Here is an 18,038-nt window from a genome sequence, read left to right on the forward strand (position 1 = left end):
AGTTTTGAGCCAATCATCAGGCATGTTGTCTATTTTAAACTGGTTTTCTAAAGAAAGAGATTTCAGTGAGCTGTGTTTGGCTTTTCAACCCATCAGTCTGTTTGAACCAGATTTAGCAGGGTCATGAGGTACTTAAAAACATGAAGTTTTGATTTTCATGAAAATCAATGTCTGTTTTTGAAATGGGCTGGTGCCATATTGAGGAAGGAGGTATGCTGAGGTCAGCAGGCAAGTCCCCAGGCTGATCTTCATATGCATAAATGGCTGAGCAGGATGCATATGGCAGAACTGGTCCCAATGACTGCTGCTCGTTGCCTAGGCTTTATGCACAGGAGCTGTTTGTGTTTGAGAAGGGAAGGATACAAGCAAGTAGGTCACAAGCAAAGAAATAGACTTCTTTTCTTTTTTTTTCCCCCTGCTCTTGGGGAAACTTCTTGTGGGAAGTGTACCCTCTGTTTTCCAAAAAATATCTGAGGCAGACAGCTAGATGATGTCTAGTTATCAGAATACAAATGTCTTTGCTTATTTTCTCCCACTAAAGGACTCCTCTCACTGCCTCAACTCGTTCTGCAGCTCTAGAAGAGTTTTACTCTCAGGTTTTCATTTTATTCTGTCTTTTTAGGATATTGCTGGTTTAGAAAGATAGTTGATATGGAATATGTAAGTTTGAAGAGCTGGATTTTATTTCCACTCACAAACTGAAGAGCTAGCCAGAGAAAACTTCAGCTCTCATCAGTGGTCTTAAAATTCACATGGTAGTGTCCTGAAATATTTCAGTCTTCAAGAAATCAGTTCCCCTCATTTAAAGTAGCTGTATATTTTTGCTAGCTGTTTGAAATACCTAACCAACTATTTTTTATCCTTTTCATGTACCATGCAAATCTGAACTTCCAAGGCAGATAGGAAAACTGTGTAATGTGGAGAGTTTATAGCACTTTGTTTCAATAAACAAACAAACTAGTCAACCTAAACCCCCTCACTTTCTTCAAAGAACTTCTCTCTACCTGCTCAGCACATGCTTAGCTGTGTATGTTTGCTCGGGAGAATATGACAGCTCGTATTTATAATGCACACTGTAATATACATCTCGTGGGAAGGTGTGGAAGGGGAAGCTGAAATGGCTCTTTGCTGATGATAAAATCAAAACAAAAACAACTGCCGATTCCTTGGCCAGCCAGCTTGCTGGGACATTTTATTTAGTAATTCTTTTGCTCTGTTGTTGGAGGACTCCAATTAGCCTCAAACTGGAGCTCGCAGCTTGTGTGTGAAACAGGCAGCTGCTGGCACGCAATCCTCCCTGAAGTTGTTTCCTTTCCTTTTTCCTGAGATTTAGCGAAGGGGGGGAAGGGGTTGGAGTCACATGGATACAAAGCTTTTGATTAATGTCCAAGTCTGTGCCGCTGCGGAGGCTTTCCAACCTCTCAGCTAGCAGGGCGAGCTGGGAACCAGTGACCGCTCGTTTCCTCCAGGCTGTGTCCCCTTCCTGACGGGAAAGCAGCGCGCACTGGGGTGGCTCGTCGCCTCCGGAGCTCGGGCCGCCGCGGGAGCGGGGCGAGCGGGGCTGCGGCTGCAGCGCGGCTGGGGAGCGGCCGGAGCTCGGCCCCGCCGGGGAACTTGGCGGGGTCTTTTGTTGTCCTTGTCCGCAGCGCAGCGCCGGGGCGCTCGGGGGAAGGCGCCGGGCTGGGAGCACCGATCCTCCTCGCTGCACCATGACAGAAGAAAGCAAAGGGGAAGGCAAGGGGGAAAGCGGGAAGGACTTGGAGAAGCAGCTTCGCTTACGCGTGTGCGTCCTCAACGAGCTGCTCAAGACGGAGCGGGACTACGTGGGCACGCTGGAGTTCCTGGTGTCGGTGAGCGCCGGGCTGGGGGCCGCGGGCGCTCCACAGTGCGCGGGGCAGGCGGCACCGGGAGCGGCGGGACCGCGGGACTCCCGGCCGGGAAAGCGTTTTACCCCGAGCTCTTGCTTGAAAGGGAGGGAGAGTAACAGGTTTTGAAATAGCCCAGGACGCGTCGTGCGTTGCGCCCCCCCCATCCCCGGCCGCGCTTTGGCACTGATGATCTCGCATCTCCGCGCGTGGGAGCGGATGGGGATGATGTGTTTGGGTTCCCCCAAACCTAGCGGGTGTGGGGTCTTGTGTTCATTTCAGGGCGCCGTAGTTTCACTACTTGCGATAGTCCGGGAAACCCAGCGGTGCAGGGGGGAGGGAGGAGGACAGAGGGGGTGCTGGTGTGCAGCAGCTGCTTGGCATTAAAGCCACATGTGGCATTCACTCCTGTCTTGTGATACAGGGTCAGCTGGGAAGGTAGCGTGTTCTGCTGAGCTGTGTTGTGGCAGTTTTATCTTCCTTCTACATTTGACTGTCACTGTTGAAAGGATTATTGGTGCCAGGCAATAGCCTAGTCAGAAAGGCGGGAGTTCTCACTCTCTCAAAAAGCCAAAGTGACAAATTATTGCAGAACAGATGTGGGCAGTATTTCCTTTGTCCCTGATCTTCGTAGCATCACTGTAAGACTCTGATATGATAAATATGTCCAAATTAGCTGCTTCAGTTTGAAAAAGTTTTCACAGTAGCGCCATCATACTTTTCTCTCGTCCTGTCCCATTGAAGAGGGGAAATCCTTCCAAACTGCAAACTTCCTGCTTTGCTGCCTTGAGAATTGTGGACTTTCTGCTTATTACCATAAAAGAGGAAATTCTTAAGTTGGCTGTGACAGGGAGAATAAAAGCACAGACATTGGAGTGAAATAAGATCTACAGAGTAGCTTATTTTCTCCATATGTTTATCCTCAGCAGAACCATGAAAAATGGTAAATGGTCCAATGTGTTTTTTTTTTTTTTTAAGTATGGATGTATATTTGAAAAAGAGGTCGTGCAATTGTTTTACTTGGTTCCATTTAATGATCAGGTTTTACCTATTTAAAAAAAAATCTATTCTAAGGCAGTGTTCTTCCGTAAGCCGCAAATTTGGTGTATGCCAGAGTCTTGGATCATTTCAGCAAATGAGAAGAATTTTTAATTTTGAATTCCAAGATATTTGAGTTCAAGCAGTAAGTGCTCAAATTCTCCCTAAGATCAGAAGCTGCAGACAGACATTAACTTCAGTAATAACACTTTCTGCAGTTTGGATCAAGATGATCTAAATAAATCATATGGAGAAAGCGAGAAAGGTTGGCATTAAATACTTGGTTCTACATCAGCTTTTCAGATTCATTAATGATTGTGGACAGGGTTCAAGTGACAGTTCAGAGATGTAAATCCTTCATGGAGAACTGTCACACATTTTAACTTTACCTCAGTTTTGTCTGAGGAAACAGCTTCTGATCTTTCCTTTGGTCTACCTGCTAGGAGTGCTGCTGAGAGCAACTGTGGTGGTGGATTTATGAGGGCCATGGGACTAGAGCTAGCATGGAGATCATGATGTTGATTTTACATAAGCCATCAAAACTGTCATTGTGTGAGGGGTTGATGTTCCAGTCAAAGTTGAGAGTTAGGCTTCCAGGTTGCCTCAGCATCATCAGTGGAACTCATTGTGGTAGAAACCATGTTTCCTTTGTGATTGAGAAGCTGAAGCCAGTTAGTCTGCCTAAGAGTTTGCTCAGTGTACCTGCAATTTTCATTGTAGTTAACAGGAAATAGGGTATTCACTTAGATAAATGAAAAAAACGCTTTGCACTGCTAGAAAATGAAGAGGTTGTAAGGAGGAAGTGGCTTTGCTGGTGTGTGTTAACATGGGAAATGCTTTGCTAGTTTCCCTACACTGTAAACATATCTATTATATGCTAGGTTTATTTAGGTTCTTTTATTTATGTTGGAATTACAGAGTCTTGCTGGGAACAAATTTCTGGTTGGTTATTTAAAGTATTTTTGTTTCCCTACTTGTCTGATTCCTCATCCTCCACTTATCATCAGTGTAGTGAGAAGTAGTTTGGTTTGTATGTTCTGTCAAAAGTCTGTAACACTGTAAGGTGCAAAGCAGAAGATTTGACATATTTGTTACATTATTAGATAGAAGTAGCTGAGTAGGCATTCCCATGCGAGTTCATTCACCTCTTCTTTTTGGCTTTATGCTGTGTAAATACAGTATGTTGTTTTACATCTGCACTCATCACAAAACAAATCTGAGTGGAAAGGTCTGGTTGTATTAATATTATTCTTTCGTATCTCATGAATCTTCCAGTAATAAACTATAGTAATGTAGTCTGTTGAGACTTCAGTGATACAGTGCAATAATAGTTTTGGGCCAATTGCAGTGAGGTATGTAAACATATGGGAGGTGGATAAACTTAAGTCACCCAGTAGTTGCAGAAATGTTGGAGGGAGGAGGCATGCACAGGAAATTATGAATAAATGCTTACACTTTTCCTTCAGATATTTCCTTAGAACATTTGGAGTTCCATTACAATACCAGAGATTTTGTTCTTTTCAGCATCTCTTAAAAGAAACAAGTGATGGAAGAATTTATTTCAGACACTAAAGCACCTTTAAAAACTATATCTGTAGATGGAGGTTGTTTTTATTTTTAATAAGTTACAATATTAAGTTTCTGTTATGAACAATTGATACTTTACTGGCTAAATTAGCAACTGGGCTTTTTCTGCTTCTGGATGTTCTTGCTGGTGATCATATCATCTTCCTGTGGCAAAGTCTTTGTTTTCCAATGAACAAGAAGCTGTACTTGCAAGGATAGAGGAAAATCTTTTTCTTAGCAGCATGGACTTTCCGGAGGAGACAGAAAGCGATAATTGGTGAATATTTTCTCAGTCTAAAATAATTACATGTCATCCAACTGTGTAACTGAATAATTAATATTACCTTGAATACTTATGGTAAAGATGCTTTAAAAAAATTGTGACTTTATGAATATGTACCTTATATATTTCATTCTTTACAGCAAATGACCAAATGTGTACATTTACTGTGATCTGTGTAAACATAATGAAAATTTCCTATGTTGTCTGATGAGCATGGTAAGCCTGGAGAAAAGTAGACTGAACAAAAACTTTGTCACTGTTTACAAGTACCTGAAAGGAAGTTGTAGTGAGGTGAGAATCAGTCTTTTCCCCATCTAACAAATGACAGGACAAGAGGAAGTGGCCCCAGGCTGTGCTAGGGGAGGTGTAGATGGGATATTAGGAAAAATTAATTCATTGAATGGGTGTTCAGGTGTTGGAAGAGGCTGCCCAGGGAAGTGTTGGAATCAATGTTCCTGGAGGTGTTCAAAAAACATGTAGATGTGGAGCCTGGGGACACAGTTTAGTGGTGAACATGGCAATGCTGGGTTGCTGATTGAACTTGATGATCTTGGAGGTCTTTTCCAACATTAGTGATTCTATTCTAATGACTAGCTAACTAGAGCAAAACTACATAAACTTGTTCAAGATTCTCATTGGTCCATGATTTTATGCTGGGAAATACCTGACTTTCATTACAAGTTCTAAAAAAATAGTCGGGGTTTTTTTTTGTAATTTGCTGAATGTTTTCATTCGAGGTTTCATTTACTGTGTAATCAGTGTACTCACTTGAATCCTCAACATAGCAGTAGTAAAGAGACCAGTAAAACTGTGGGTAGAAATTGATGAGACATTAAAAAACTATTTAATAGTAAAGAGTTGCTAAAAAGTCACTAGCTTAACTTGTCACTTTGTAACTTGGTATAAAGTTTAGTTCTTATGGTTATGATTTACAGTGACTGCCTGGCTGGTAAAGGCAAACCAGGCCATAAAGAATTTTGGGATGCATGTACATATATGTATGTATGTATAGATACATATATGTATATACATATATAAAATGTACATATGTATTTTTTGGAAAGGAACTTTATTTTGGAATAGAAATTGGAAATGTAATAGATCTGCTACACTTGGTACTTCAGGGGATATCCATGGAAGTAGAGTTTATTTTTCTATGGCGGAGATTGTTTCTCTGGCGCAGTTTCGTGTTCTGACAAATTTGACATTGATGGGAATAGAAGCAGATGTTGGCACTCCTGTAAGCCTTCCCCACGGTCTCAGCTGGGGTGGCTAGTTAGATCTTGAAGCAGCTGGGGGAAAAAAAACAAAGCTGGTTTATTATGTAGACTGTAGTATGGTTTACAGAGTCTCTTAGTGAATATATATATATATATATATATATACTTCTGCCAGTTAACTCTCAAGTATTAGTTTGATTTCATTATATCCTACTATACTATCTTCTGCTTCCACTAAAGTGAAAAAAAATGGTTAATTTTCTTTAAATGTGTGCCCTGTTAAGGGAAGCTGAATCCTTGCTTTTCAATGGGTATAAAGAGATATTGTTTATAAGGTTTATTGTGCAGCCTTCTCAGTGTCTGTGTGACTCCTCAGGATCTGTATTCCCCTGCTGAACCTTCCCTGTCTCTTGGCTCAGTACATATTTCTCTGATTGTTAAGCAGACTAATTAGTTGGAGAAGTGATTATAGTAATTGAGACTTCAGGTAACCTTTATAGTCAAATTCGGTGTTACTGACCCTGACTAGCAATAGAGGATTTGTGTCCTGGATGAAAACTCCTCGAATCGTTATGCTAGATAATAAAGTTAAATATTGGGCTTTCCACAGAAAAGAACAATTTATAAATGATCTTTTATGGCTGTATTTTGATACAAAACCAACGTGTCTATGTTTTTGTGTGCATGTGTGTATGTCATAGAATACCTTAAATTGAAATGGTCCCATAAGGATCATCTAGTCCCACTCACTGAATATGTTATATCTCAATTACAGTGATGATTAGTGACTTCATAGTGGTGTGCATAATTGCATTTATATTTTATAAAAGGGATTTAAATGAATGGAAGGGAAGGGTTTTAGCTGGCTGCGTTTTTTGATAAGGTTATGTGATTTCCTTTCTCTACAGGAAAAGAAAAACAACATTCTATGGCTACTTCATCATAAAAAGTCAAAAGGAAGTGCAAACACAATTACCATAGAAAGTCAATATCTTTTCCATTCACTTCCAATTTCTGCTGTTTTTAACTTGCTTAAGTGTTAACAAAAAATGTGAGCATGGTATTCTATTTTTATTTGACTTTGCTTGTCTGTATCAATAGCACTACCTGTGGTCCCCATCAGAGTAAAGGTAACTGCTTAAAAGCTGTTTATTTCTTCGTAACCCCTGTCCCCAAGGTTGAACACTGTTTTATGGAGTGGATTAGCAAGAAAGATATTTTTTGTGTGTCTTTACTAGCTGAGAACAGAGTTCATGCAATGTATGACGATGGCAAAAAGCAGAGTTTTTTTCTAAAGAATTTTCAAGAACATATGTTGTTTGGAATTGGAGAGCTTTATGCTGGACTATAGACAAATGTTTCATACTTTTCAATGGTTTTCCTCTTACTGCTCTCAGATATACTTAGATTATATTGTGAAAAACTCTTCTTTAGGAAGCAAGGTTATTTGTTTAGTTGTTCAGTGAAAAATTTAGAATACTGAGAGGAGAAATCTTTGTTTCATAGCATTTAAGAAACTTTTCTTAAGACTTATTGTAGGCTAAGACTTAATCTTCTCAAGACTATAATATGCTTAGAGGTGTACAACTTCATGATTTATCTGTATTTATAAATAATCCTATTTGCAGTGTTCTGGTTATTCCTTTGCTCTGACTTATAGCTCAGTCCTAACTCTCCTGACACACATATTTCACAAATTTGTGGTGTGAGCTGCTAATGTAGAAGGTACTACTTGGAGGGGACCATCAATCAAAATGTCCAGATTTAAGTTATTTCGTGCAGCCTAATGTTGTTGACTATATGCTGTTTGCAGTGATTTCAAATATTTACGGAAACATATTTTTCAACTCCCTTCAGAAATACTTTTTGTCACCATTTTATATACACCAAGCCTTAAAACTATGCATTCCAAGGTTGGTTTGTATTTATTTGGTAAGGTTAGCATGAAGAGTGATTTTGTCAATTAGACAAAGTCAAAATCGTACCAGTATTACACTGTATGAGTTTCCTTTTGGAAACCAAAAGGAACTGTATTTTGGCCAAAAGAAATCCAAACTGGTTGTAGTTGACCTTAGATTCTGGTGGGGGCGATTTGCCAGTCTGTAGAAGGCTATAACCATGTATCTCTGTGTAAAGTATATGCCGCTGTTTGGAAAGGAATTGGATTACCCATGAATGAAATACAGGCTTGAGCAAGGAAATAAATTTTATTTAAGACTCTACCTTGGTGTGGGATTGGCTACTCAGGAGAAGTGCAAAAATGAAGATAGCAAAGTGGAGTCACCATCCCTGGAGGTGTTCAAGAGGTGTCTCAGTTTGGTGCTGGGTGGTATGTTTTGGTGGTAGAGTCCTGTGCCTAGAATGGAACAACCCTGTTCACCTGTATGGGCTGGGGCTAGAAAGCAGCTTTACAGAGGTGGCTCTGGGAGTCCTTGTGGACAAGACCTGGAATGTGACTCAGCATTGCACCCTTGCAGTGCACAAAAGAATCATCATCCTGGGACTATTCTAGCAAGGGTGTCGCTGATAGGTCAAGGGAGGTGATTCTTTACCGTCTATATCTGTGAGACTTCTGTGACTTAAATATTTGGCTCCCTAATTGAAGAAATAATTTTACCTACTGATGCAAGTCTTGTGGAGGGACAGACCGGCAAGGTGAGGAGGGGCTGGGAGCATATTGCTGCAAAGAGGCTGAGAGAGCAAGATTTCTTTGTCTTTAAGAAGAGAAGGCTCAGTGGAGTTTTTATTATTGTTTTCAATTCCCGGATGGATGTGGGCAAGATGCAGCCACATTCCTCTCAGAGGTGCACAGTGGAAGAAGGAGAGGCCATGGAAAATGGAAATTCCAACTCAGTGTTAAGGGAAAAGACGTTGCTTATGATAAAGCTGGTAAAAAACTGGGATAAGTTGCCCAGAGGCTGTATTTTGTTTTGTTTAAGGATCATCTAGGCAGGACTGGACTGCCTGTTCTAGTTGACACTGCATTGTTCAAGCATTAGGGCTAGATGCTCTCTGCAGTTCCCTTTCAACCTCCGTGACTCATCAATTTGCAATTTATTGCTATGATGGTAAAAAAGGAAGACTATTTTGATGTTTTATCCAGTTTCAGGAGAACAGATTTTTCAGGGTTGCATCTCTACTTTGTTTCCTTTATACTCTGAAATTGCAATGCAAATGGCCAGGCTGTACAGTTCAGCGGAGAATTATTCAAAATTCAAGAGGAAACTCAGGTACGCAGTTTTGGGTTTTTAAAAATTCAGCTGTATTATATTTTCTCAGGAAATAGATAATCTGGCACTTTTGAAATAACTTCTTTTCAGAGATCTCGCAGTGCATTGCTTTCATTAATAAATCAAACTTGCGTAGTTTTACAAATGGGAAACTTAGAGACAGATCTTGATTTTTCGGTCCCAGTGGAAGTCTGTGCCAGAACCAGAAATATAATCTGATGTCTTGATTCCCAGTTCGGTGCTCTGACAGCAAAGCAGCCCTTTCCCTTAATATATAATTGATGCTAAAAGAATGGTTGTCTACTTAAAATGTCTGAGAAGCTGCAAGGATAACTGTTTAAAGCCAGCTTCATTTTGTGCAAGCTTGATTGCTTCTGTGATCATCTCATCGGCTGCTCACAGTTGAATTTATCCTGTTGTAGGGACAGAACTGAGAAATTAGGGGTTGAGACTTATTTTAGGTCCCATGAGACCTCCAGATTGTCCTTTACATTTTTGGCAGTCTGGCTGCCCCGTCATCTGGCATCCCTAATGAGCTTTCAACTTCAAGGCTGAGGAACATGAAGGGAATGTGTAGGAGAAACAGATAGAACTGAAGAGAGTACTGGAAAAAACAGTAATACATTGTAGTAAGGTGCCTTTTTTTATTTCAGTGTAATTTGTGTGATGCAGGCCTCTTCACGAATTGATAGTATCTTGCTGAGTGGAGCAGAAAAAATAATCTAATCCTTGACCTTCCTGGGGAAGTTTTATATGAATTCTCCCTTCAAAATGAAATTTTTCTGCAGGTGCTGATACTTGCACCTGAAGTTTTAAGCATATTGTATGTATTGGTATGTTTACTTTCTAAATACATTTTTGCCTTTTATAATAACTAGACCAAGTGACCAGTATCAATTAAAATGGTGGTGAATTTGCATTTAAAAAGTGTTTTATAATTTGACTTGTAAAATATGTTGTTAATTTTCTAAGGCTGTTTAAAAGGGGTCATTCCTAGAGTGAGGGATGAATGTGTTCCTATGTTTTGACTTAAAAATCTCAGTCTCTTTATGCCTGAATCAAATATGTTGTGACAGAGTGATTGATGTCTGGGCTGCTATGAATTTGTCTACAAGGCTGGAAAACCACTTCATTTTATTGCTTACTATGTGCTAAGTTGCCTTACCCAAGGAATTTAAGCATATGGTGTATCTGGATTCCTAGGAGACATAGCATGCGACAGGATGCTTTGAGACAGCATCCTCTGATTCTGTAGTTGAGTGTGGTCTTTGCCCTAAGAGTTGCAGAGGCATTTCACACTTTAACAGACAGGGCAGCAACCGAAGCTCTGCAGTGTATCAGCACTGCTTTCATCAAAAGGATACCACAGCCTGACAAGGTAGAGGGAAGAAAAAGTGGCACACACCTGTAAAATTAGTGTTTTGTCACTTGTAAAATGTTTGCGGCTGAATAGTTTGTATTTATCTTTTTATTGTCTGGGAGGGAGAGCTATTTTGCAGAAGCCATAGGAAGCAGGAAGACAATAAATAAGTCCTGATTCATAGAATGCCTTTGCAAAAATGGCCACCCTACATTCATAATGAGAGCTGCTTCCTTCCTTTCAGTGTCTCTGGGTTTTTGTTCATGAAAGGTATTATAAAATACCACTTAAAAATGAGCTTGCAGGATATGATAAAGACCTAAAATGAGAGCTGTTGGAAGGAGCCTGTGAATTTTTGTGACACATTTAAGAAAAGGTCTCTCCCAGTGTCCTGATTCTGGCCAGGACAGGGTTAATTTTTTGCAGTAGACAGGAGGAGACGTGACTAGGGCTTGGAGATTATTCTATACCATCTCACATCATTGCTGGGGGAAAGGAGTCTCTTTTGGTGAGAAAGGGGTCCCTTCTGGTCAGGGTAGCATGGTGGAGGGAATGGTTGGGTATTGTTATTTCTATTTGAATCTTTCACCTCTTTATTACGTCCTCTGCCATTAGTAATGTTACTGTTACTGTTTTCTTATCTCATTGCTGTTTCCAGTAAGTTGTTGTTATCTCAACCTGTGATCTTTACCTTTTGTGCCTCAAATTCTCCTCTCCAGCCCACCAGAAGGGGAGTGGGGAGCAGGGGGTGAGTGAGTGAGTGATGTGTGGTTTCAGTGGGAGCACTGAACTGTGGAATTCCACTCCTAAACTACAATACACAGTAATTGTTTTTATAATGGTAGATAGCATTACTGAGGGAGGTTGTACTTCACATCTGGGGGTTGTCTCTTCCAAAGATTGTAGGTGTAGTACCTTGTTGCAAGCTAAGTGATTTTTGTGTTTGATTTCTTTATTTTTGTATTTGTGTATTTTTTTTGCATCTGTATCTTCTGCATATGTACCCCAGCAAATAATTTCTTTTGCTTATTTTAAATGTCCTGTTTAAAATTTTGAGAAGTACTTGCATCACTATTTTTGTTGTTGGAAGTTCAAGTCCAATTATTCCTTTTGTGAAACTCCTTTGATAACTTCAACCATCTTACAAACTCTTTGTGATGAATTCTTCTGGTGTCAGTATCATTGATCTTCAGCCTGGTTTCGTTCTTAGTCTTTTGCCTACAGTTTTCAGAGGGCAAATATTAATATCCCAAAGGTGTATAATAGATGCTTGAGGTACTGAATTACGACTTTTCTTGTTAGTGTTCTGTTTGTCCTCCTTCTGCAATGCGTAGTTAGCACCTTACTTAGGTCCTTTTTTCCTCTCTTTGCATACCTTTGAATATCAAAAGTGGTATTTTTAGAGATTGGGCAAGATGCTTGAAGGATGACTTGCAGTTGCCATTCACTTCTTTTCACCATCCTGTTTTGCTGTGTGAATGCAGAAAAGTTGTATAAAGAGGTCTTAGTGAAGGATTGAGTAGCCAACGCCAGGAATAAATATGAACAGTGAGCTATGAGATTTTATTTCTGTGCTCTGGAAAAAGGAAGGAGAAAATATTAAGGAAAAATACACTAGCAAGGTAGAGAACGAAGTAGGAAGGATTACTAGTTCTAAAAATTAAAACTGGCACAAAAATCCGCTTTGAAACATGACAAATATGTGATGAGAATCCCCTCATGCTGTAGTATCTGTGTTAATAGGACAGGCATCACTGGCTTTTGCAGTGTTAAATTAGATGCTGCTCATGGTCTCAGAAGTTAACTATGTTATTGGATGTTTGCTGTGAGTGTGGAGCAGTAAGGTAGAAGTGCAGTGTTTCTTAGACATCTTCAAATACAGTCAGCTTGAGGTGTGAAAATACCATTGTCTTTGAGTTAGGTTATTGTGTGCTAATTTTCTTTTATTTTATGGTAAAATGTGATCTTTCAATAATTATCAAGAGATAAGTGAGAATTTTTTTATTGGAGAGAGCAGCATGTGAGCGGTCTTTAGTTAACCTCTTTTGCCAGTCAAAGAGATCTCCAGGTTTTCAGGATGGTGTGATTGATTGAACATTTAGAAAGTGGTAAGTTGTAGATTGCTTCATAATGTTGGAAATATTTTTGGCAGAGCTGAGACCTTTCTGTGGGTTAGCGTTAAAGAGGAGACATATTAAGTAGGATTGTATCTGTTGTTTTCTCTAAGTGGAAAGGTTTGTTTTTTGTTAAGATATTGGTTCTGTAGTTCAGTAACACAAAAATACCATTAATAACGATACTGGCAATAATGAATAGAAGTTTAAATTAATTGGATGTAGTTACCACATTTAGATATCTTGTAATATACCTGGAAGGATTCTTTATGTGGGCAGGAGCAGAAGAGTGAAGAGCTGATAGCAATAACTTTTCGTTTACTTAAAGGTTCATTTATCTCTTTGACACTGCATGAGATCCTGTTTATTAAGAATAATGCCTGGAAGTTGGTAGTTATATTCTGTATGAGTGTGTTAATTTCTTCCCATATGCTATGAGGTTGTCTTCACAGGAAATAAAGGGACTTTTTCCCATGTTTAGTTCTACTGAACTGTTACAGTAGTCAGAGCGGACAGAAACAATGGGAAGGAAAATTTCCTGTTTTCTGCAGATATTGAAGAGGTCTTTGGCCCTTACTGAGGAATATCTTCAGTTCAAGTGTGAGTGCACAGAGAACTGACTTTTATTACTGTATGGTGATGCTGTGATCTGTCTTCAAAATCAGTTCTTCACTCTTAAATGTTTTACAGGCAGTTTATGTCTGTTCTACCTGTCTCAATTACATCTCAGTATTTGCACTTAGAAATAGTAAATGACAGCAGGGAAAGCTTAGAGTGGCCTCATTATAAACACTCAGATATATTATGCCGTGTTTAGAATAGTTTTGGGTAGGTGATGATGTAAAGTTTGGGCTTGACTGATATCCTCAAAAGGAAAGCAGAGGAGACTACAAATATAGTAGACTTGGAAGCTTTTCATATTAGTGTGGATATGAGCTGCAAAAATGAACCATGCTTTGTTCTTGGTCTACTGTGCCAGGACAAAATTGGGGAAGGCTGGTAAATCAGCATCTCCGCAAATACAGTGATGAAATTTTCATGAGAGGCTAAGGACAAATTACACTGATACTGCTACAATATAAGCTGTGGTTTTCCGTAGGTGGGGAAAGACAAAGAATGTTAATGTCCCCTCCCCTCCCCCCCAAAAAACCCAGAAAACCCACTGTGAAAATATTTTTAGTCAATATTCAGCCTGTATTTTCAAAAGAGATGGCTTCTCTTTAAATTTCAGGTACATGTATTATAGAACATTCCTGTGAGTTGTGGGAGATGACCTTCAGCCATGATTAAAGATTATTTTAATTGGAATACATGAAGATAAAAGTTTAACTGGAGCTGTACTACTGGTACAATTACTTCACAATTTCATTCAGTAGATCAAGTGAAGAAACTTCTTCCAAGTTAAAAAATATTTTTTTAAAAAGTAAAATTGTATTTTATAGTTACAGTAGTTTGTCATCTGTTATACTATCAATTTTTAAGTAATTAAGTTGACTAGTTACAACTCAATCTCATTAAGTTCTTAACTTTGATTTTGTAATGCAGTTTTCAACACATACAATCCAGTAAAACATTGGTTTTCCAAATTAATTTTCAAGGTACTTCTTTACTGAGAAATATTTTTGATAGTGGGATTCTTTCACACACTTCCTTGGGTCTGAGTCAAAATTTTCAGGTGAATTGGTAAAAAGGAATTGCCTTTTATATTCCAAAGCTTCTTTTGTTTCTCTGTCAAACTTATTTGGCATACAAATGCCCCTTTAAAATGGTTATCAATGCAGTATTACAAAAAATACTCAGTTGTCCTGACATTTAAACTGATTTTATGTAGATTACTATGTTGTATGTGTAAGCAAGTGATGCTGTTAGTTGCTGTATCATGAAAAATGAAGGACCAAATGAAGTTTATTTGGGCATCCTGTGAGAAATGTGTGCTGGAAATACACTAGATCAATTAGTTTTCATCTCTTTTACAGCAGCGTCCAGCACAGAAAGTAACAATTTTTGCACTTGTAGCTTTTGCTAATATAAAAGCATGGTCTTTGGACCAAATGATATTACAATAGGAAAAAATAAAATATTAAAATATGAGCACCATGATGACCATTATGTATTTGCATATTGCATATCTTTGTAATAAAAAATTCCTCATATTTACTTGCCAAATGCAATTTGGCTTTTGACTGCAAGAACTGTTAGATGTAAAACAGGATTTTGGCAAAATGTTATTTTGTTTCTAAAATGTTTGTTCTTTGTATGCTGTTGTCTTTCTTAATGTACCATGGCAGTAAAAGCTGTAATGGCTATTCCATTCCTTTTCCTGTTGTTTTCCAGCCACCAAACAGCTCTGGGATAATACAGTGCTCTGACTTTCCTATTTATTTCTAAAACTTTTAATTTCACAGAGTAAATATGTCTCATATTCTGACTAGTGGAAACGAATAAAACATTTACTACAATTATGCCACAGACCTCCAAAAGGAATTTACCAGTATATCACAGCGATTCTAATTGCTGACACTTGATTCTTCAGTTTCTGCAAATTTATTTACTTGGTTTTGTTGTGCAGGAGATGGTGGTGTTAGGTGCAGCATTACTTGTCAATAGAGCAGCCGTAGTTTACTGTGCACTACAGATGGAAGCAAATATTTGCATATTGAATACTCTTATTGTGGTATGAAGTCATATACAGTGAAAGATTTGAGGTTTTTTTCTGGTTAATGAAAAATGTACATGAACTGGAGATTTGCCACATGCCATCAAATTCCACTTCTGAGGTTTTGAGAGGAAATGAAGCATCTTAAAATAATATTTTTGGCCTTTAAAAAGGCTCTGCTACTACAATAAACCCCAATATTTTAGGGCACTACTGTTTTCATTAATTTTTCACAGTTAGGAAAAGTGACTACCACAGATGCTATCAGATTTTGACTTTCTGCATAAAGACTTGCCACATCACTTTATGAATTAGTTTCTACTTTAGTAGATTGTCTAACCCTCTGTTCCTAGTGTCTTTAATTTTGATTTACACACATACTCAAAATATTATATGGGTTTTTAAAGCCATGATAAATCATGACCAGACATAAGACATGAATATGGCTAACATGAATTGAGGTAGTCTGATTCTGTGCCCAGGCTAAGACAAAGACCTGAGGAACCAGACTACTGGTTAAATTGCAGATTCTCCTCAGCTCTCCCGTGCTTTCTGCTACTCCCACTTATTCACATGGGGGCAGGACTTGAGCAAGGCACTTCATTTCAACCTCTGTATCTACTTTGATTCGATAATCTTACACTTTTATTACTGCTCTTTTAATGACTACTATTCAGGACTTTGCCACCTGGCCTTGGCGAATTAAATACTGCTGCTCCTGCCTTAGATATTTTTTAATTAAATAGTCTGTATCCACTTTTTCCCTTAATGAGAGAGAATGTCTTCAGTAAGTATTTTGATAACTGAAAAATGAAAATACATTTAGATTGTGCCCAGTTTTCTGTATGCAAACTTTTACACAACAGGCTTTTGAATTTGTATGCTCATACTTATGCATATCCACTTAACTGGAAGTTTAACTGGGAAAACAAACTTTCCTTAGATTTTAGGATGCGGTAGGGAATGGGCTGCTGTTGCCATTCTAATACCAATATTATTTTGAGGTTTGTTTTAGAGGGAAGTAAAGCTGTGCTAAATATGAATAATAAAATAATTGTGGGAGTGCAATATGTATATGAACACATGTTGATGGGGATCTGTCCTAATGTGAGGCATTTTCTAGAGATGCCTGTTTTAGGAGTTGTTTATTTAGGTGGTTAATGGGTGAAGACAAATTGCCTCAAGGACAGATTGAGAGCACCTTGGGTAGGAGGCTGTCTGCCTCTCCTTGTTTGCTCAGTTACTGAATGAAGTTAAATACCCTTTCTAAAGCTGACCACTAGATTTTTCCTGTGTTGGTGTTATCATAGAATGGTTTGGATTGGAAGGAATCTTAAAAATCATCCATCTCCAACCCACCTGCCATGGGCAGGAAATCTTCCACAGGATCAGGTTGCTCAAGTCCCCATCCAGGCTGTTTTCAACACTTCCTGATATGTGGAATCCACAACCTCTCTGGGCAGCTTGTTCCAGTGCCAAGTTAGATCTTCTCAAACCCAGTCTTCTCCTACAGTGAGTGGTTCTTCACTCCCCCAGTTCCTGCTTTCACCTTTTGCAACTTAGGTAATGTGTCTGGGATACTTGCTGATGAAAACAGAGGCAAAAAATGGCATTGAGTACCTCAGCTTTCTCAATGTCCTGGTAACCTGGTTGCCAGTATCCTTTCTGAGTGGACCCACATTTTCCCTAGTCTTCTATTGCTGATGTGCCTAATGAAGCTCATTTGATGTCCTTGGCCAGATGTTCTTCTGCCACTACTTTAACTTTCCTACCCATCTCCCTGGTTGTTTGGACAGTTTCTCTGTATTCTTCTTGAGCTACCTTTCCCTGCTCCCACCCTCTTTAAGCTACCTGTTTGAGTTTAAATTTGGTCAGGGGCTCCTTGTTCATCCATGCAGGCCTCCTGACGTTCTGACTTCCTGATACTTCAGAAGCCAAGATTTCCATTAGATTTATAGATAAATTTTCAGCTTTAGATTTCCATTGGAAGCTGTTCCTTATGCTGTGAAGAATTCCTTTATACATATTCAATTTCTTTTACTTTGAGTCTTTTCTGCCTGTCTCTAGTATGGATAAAAGATGACAGCTTTTGTCACCTCTCTTTGCTAACCAAAAAATTAATTTATTAAGTGACAATGAGTAAAATGCTTGTTTCCAGAAGCGTGCCTAATGTGTGTGTTTGTGAAGGCTTTTACTGGAGCTACTGTACATACTTGTAGCTCAAAATAGCAAAAAGAAATTAACATTATCCTGGAACTCTAGTGTCATAATGGAAGTGCTTTGTCTTAGTTTAAATAAATATTTACTTTGAACGTCCAAATTTACATTAGCTAAGAAGACTCGTAATGTGTATTGTAGATTGTGTATTCTGATAATAGTGCTGGATAACGTAATGGATAAGTGTTCTCAAAATGCCAGAGTTATTTGCCTGTTGTTTATGGTGCATTCAGACTTCCATTATTTGGAACAACTGGAACTCAAGCCATACTGTTCTTGTCAGAGGTGCCACTTGCTGTGGGGTGGGACAGCTGGCATCTGGAGTAGTTGCTGAATGAAAGATGGGAGGGAACAGAGACTGAGGAATGCTGCAGAAACTGCTAGCCCTGCCAATAACAAATTGCAAAATAAGAGACTTGAGTGTCTGGAATTTTGTTTTCTTGGCCCAAGCATTTTAATAATTATGGGTAACAAAATTTGAATGTGTAC

General features: G+C 38.9%; 1 protein-coding gene across 1 annotated transcript in view; it reads left to right on the top strand.

Annotated features, from left to right (window-relative positions):
• Positions 1 to 1,395: 1,395 nt before the first annotated feature.
• The window catches only part of PREX2 (phosphatidylinositol-3,4,5-trisphosphate dependent Rac exchange factor 2), a 168,623-nt gene continuing 151,980 nt past the window's right edge, over positions 1,396 to 18,038 (top strand). The window contains exon 1 of the mRNA XM_085052989.1: positions 1,396 to 1,850. Coding sequence (XP_084909115.1) covers positions 1,710 to 1,850 — 141 coding nt within the window. The 5' untranslated portion in view covers positions 1,396 to 1,709. The remainder of the gene's footprint in view (positions 1,851 to 18,038) is intronic.

This window comes from Lichenostomus cassidix, chromosome 2 (genome assembly GCF_008360975.1).
Source record: "Lichenostomus cassidix isolate B80296 chromosome 2, HeHo_3.0, whole genome shotgun sequence".
In the NCBI taxonomy this organism is placed as follows: Eukaryota; Metazoa; Chordata; class Aves; order Passeriformes; family Meliphagidae; genus Lichenostomus; species Lichenostomus cassidix.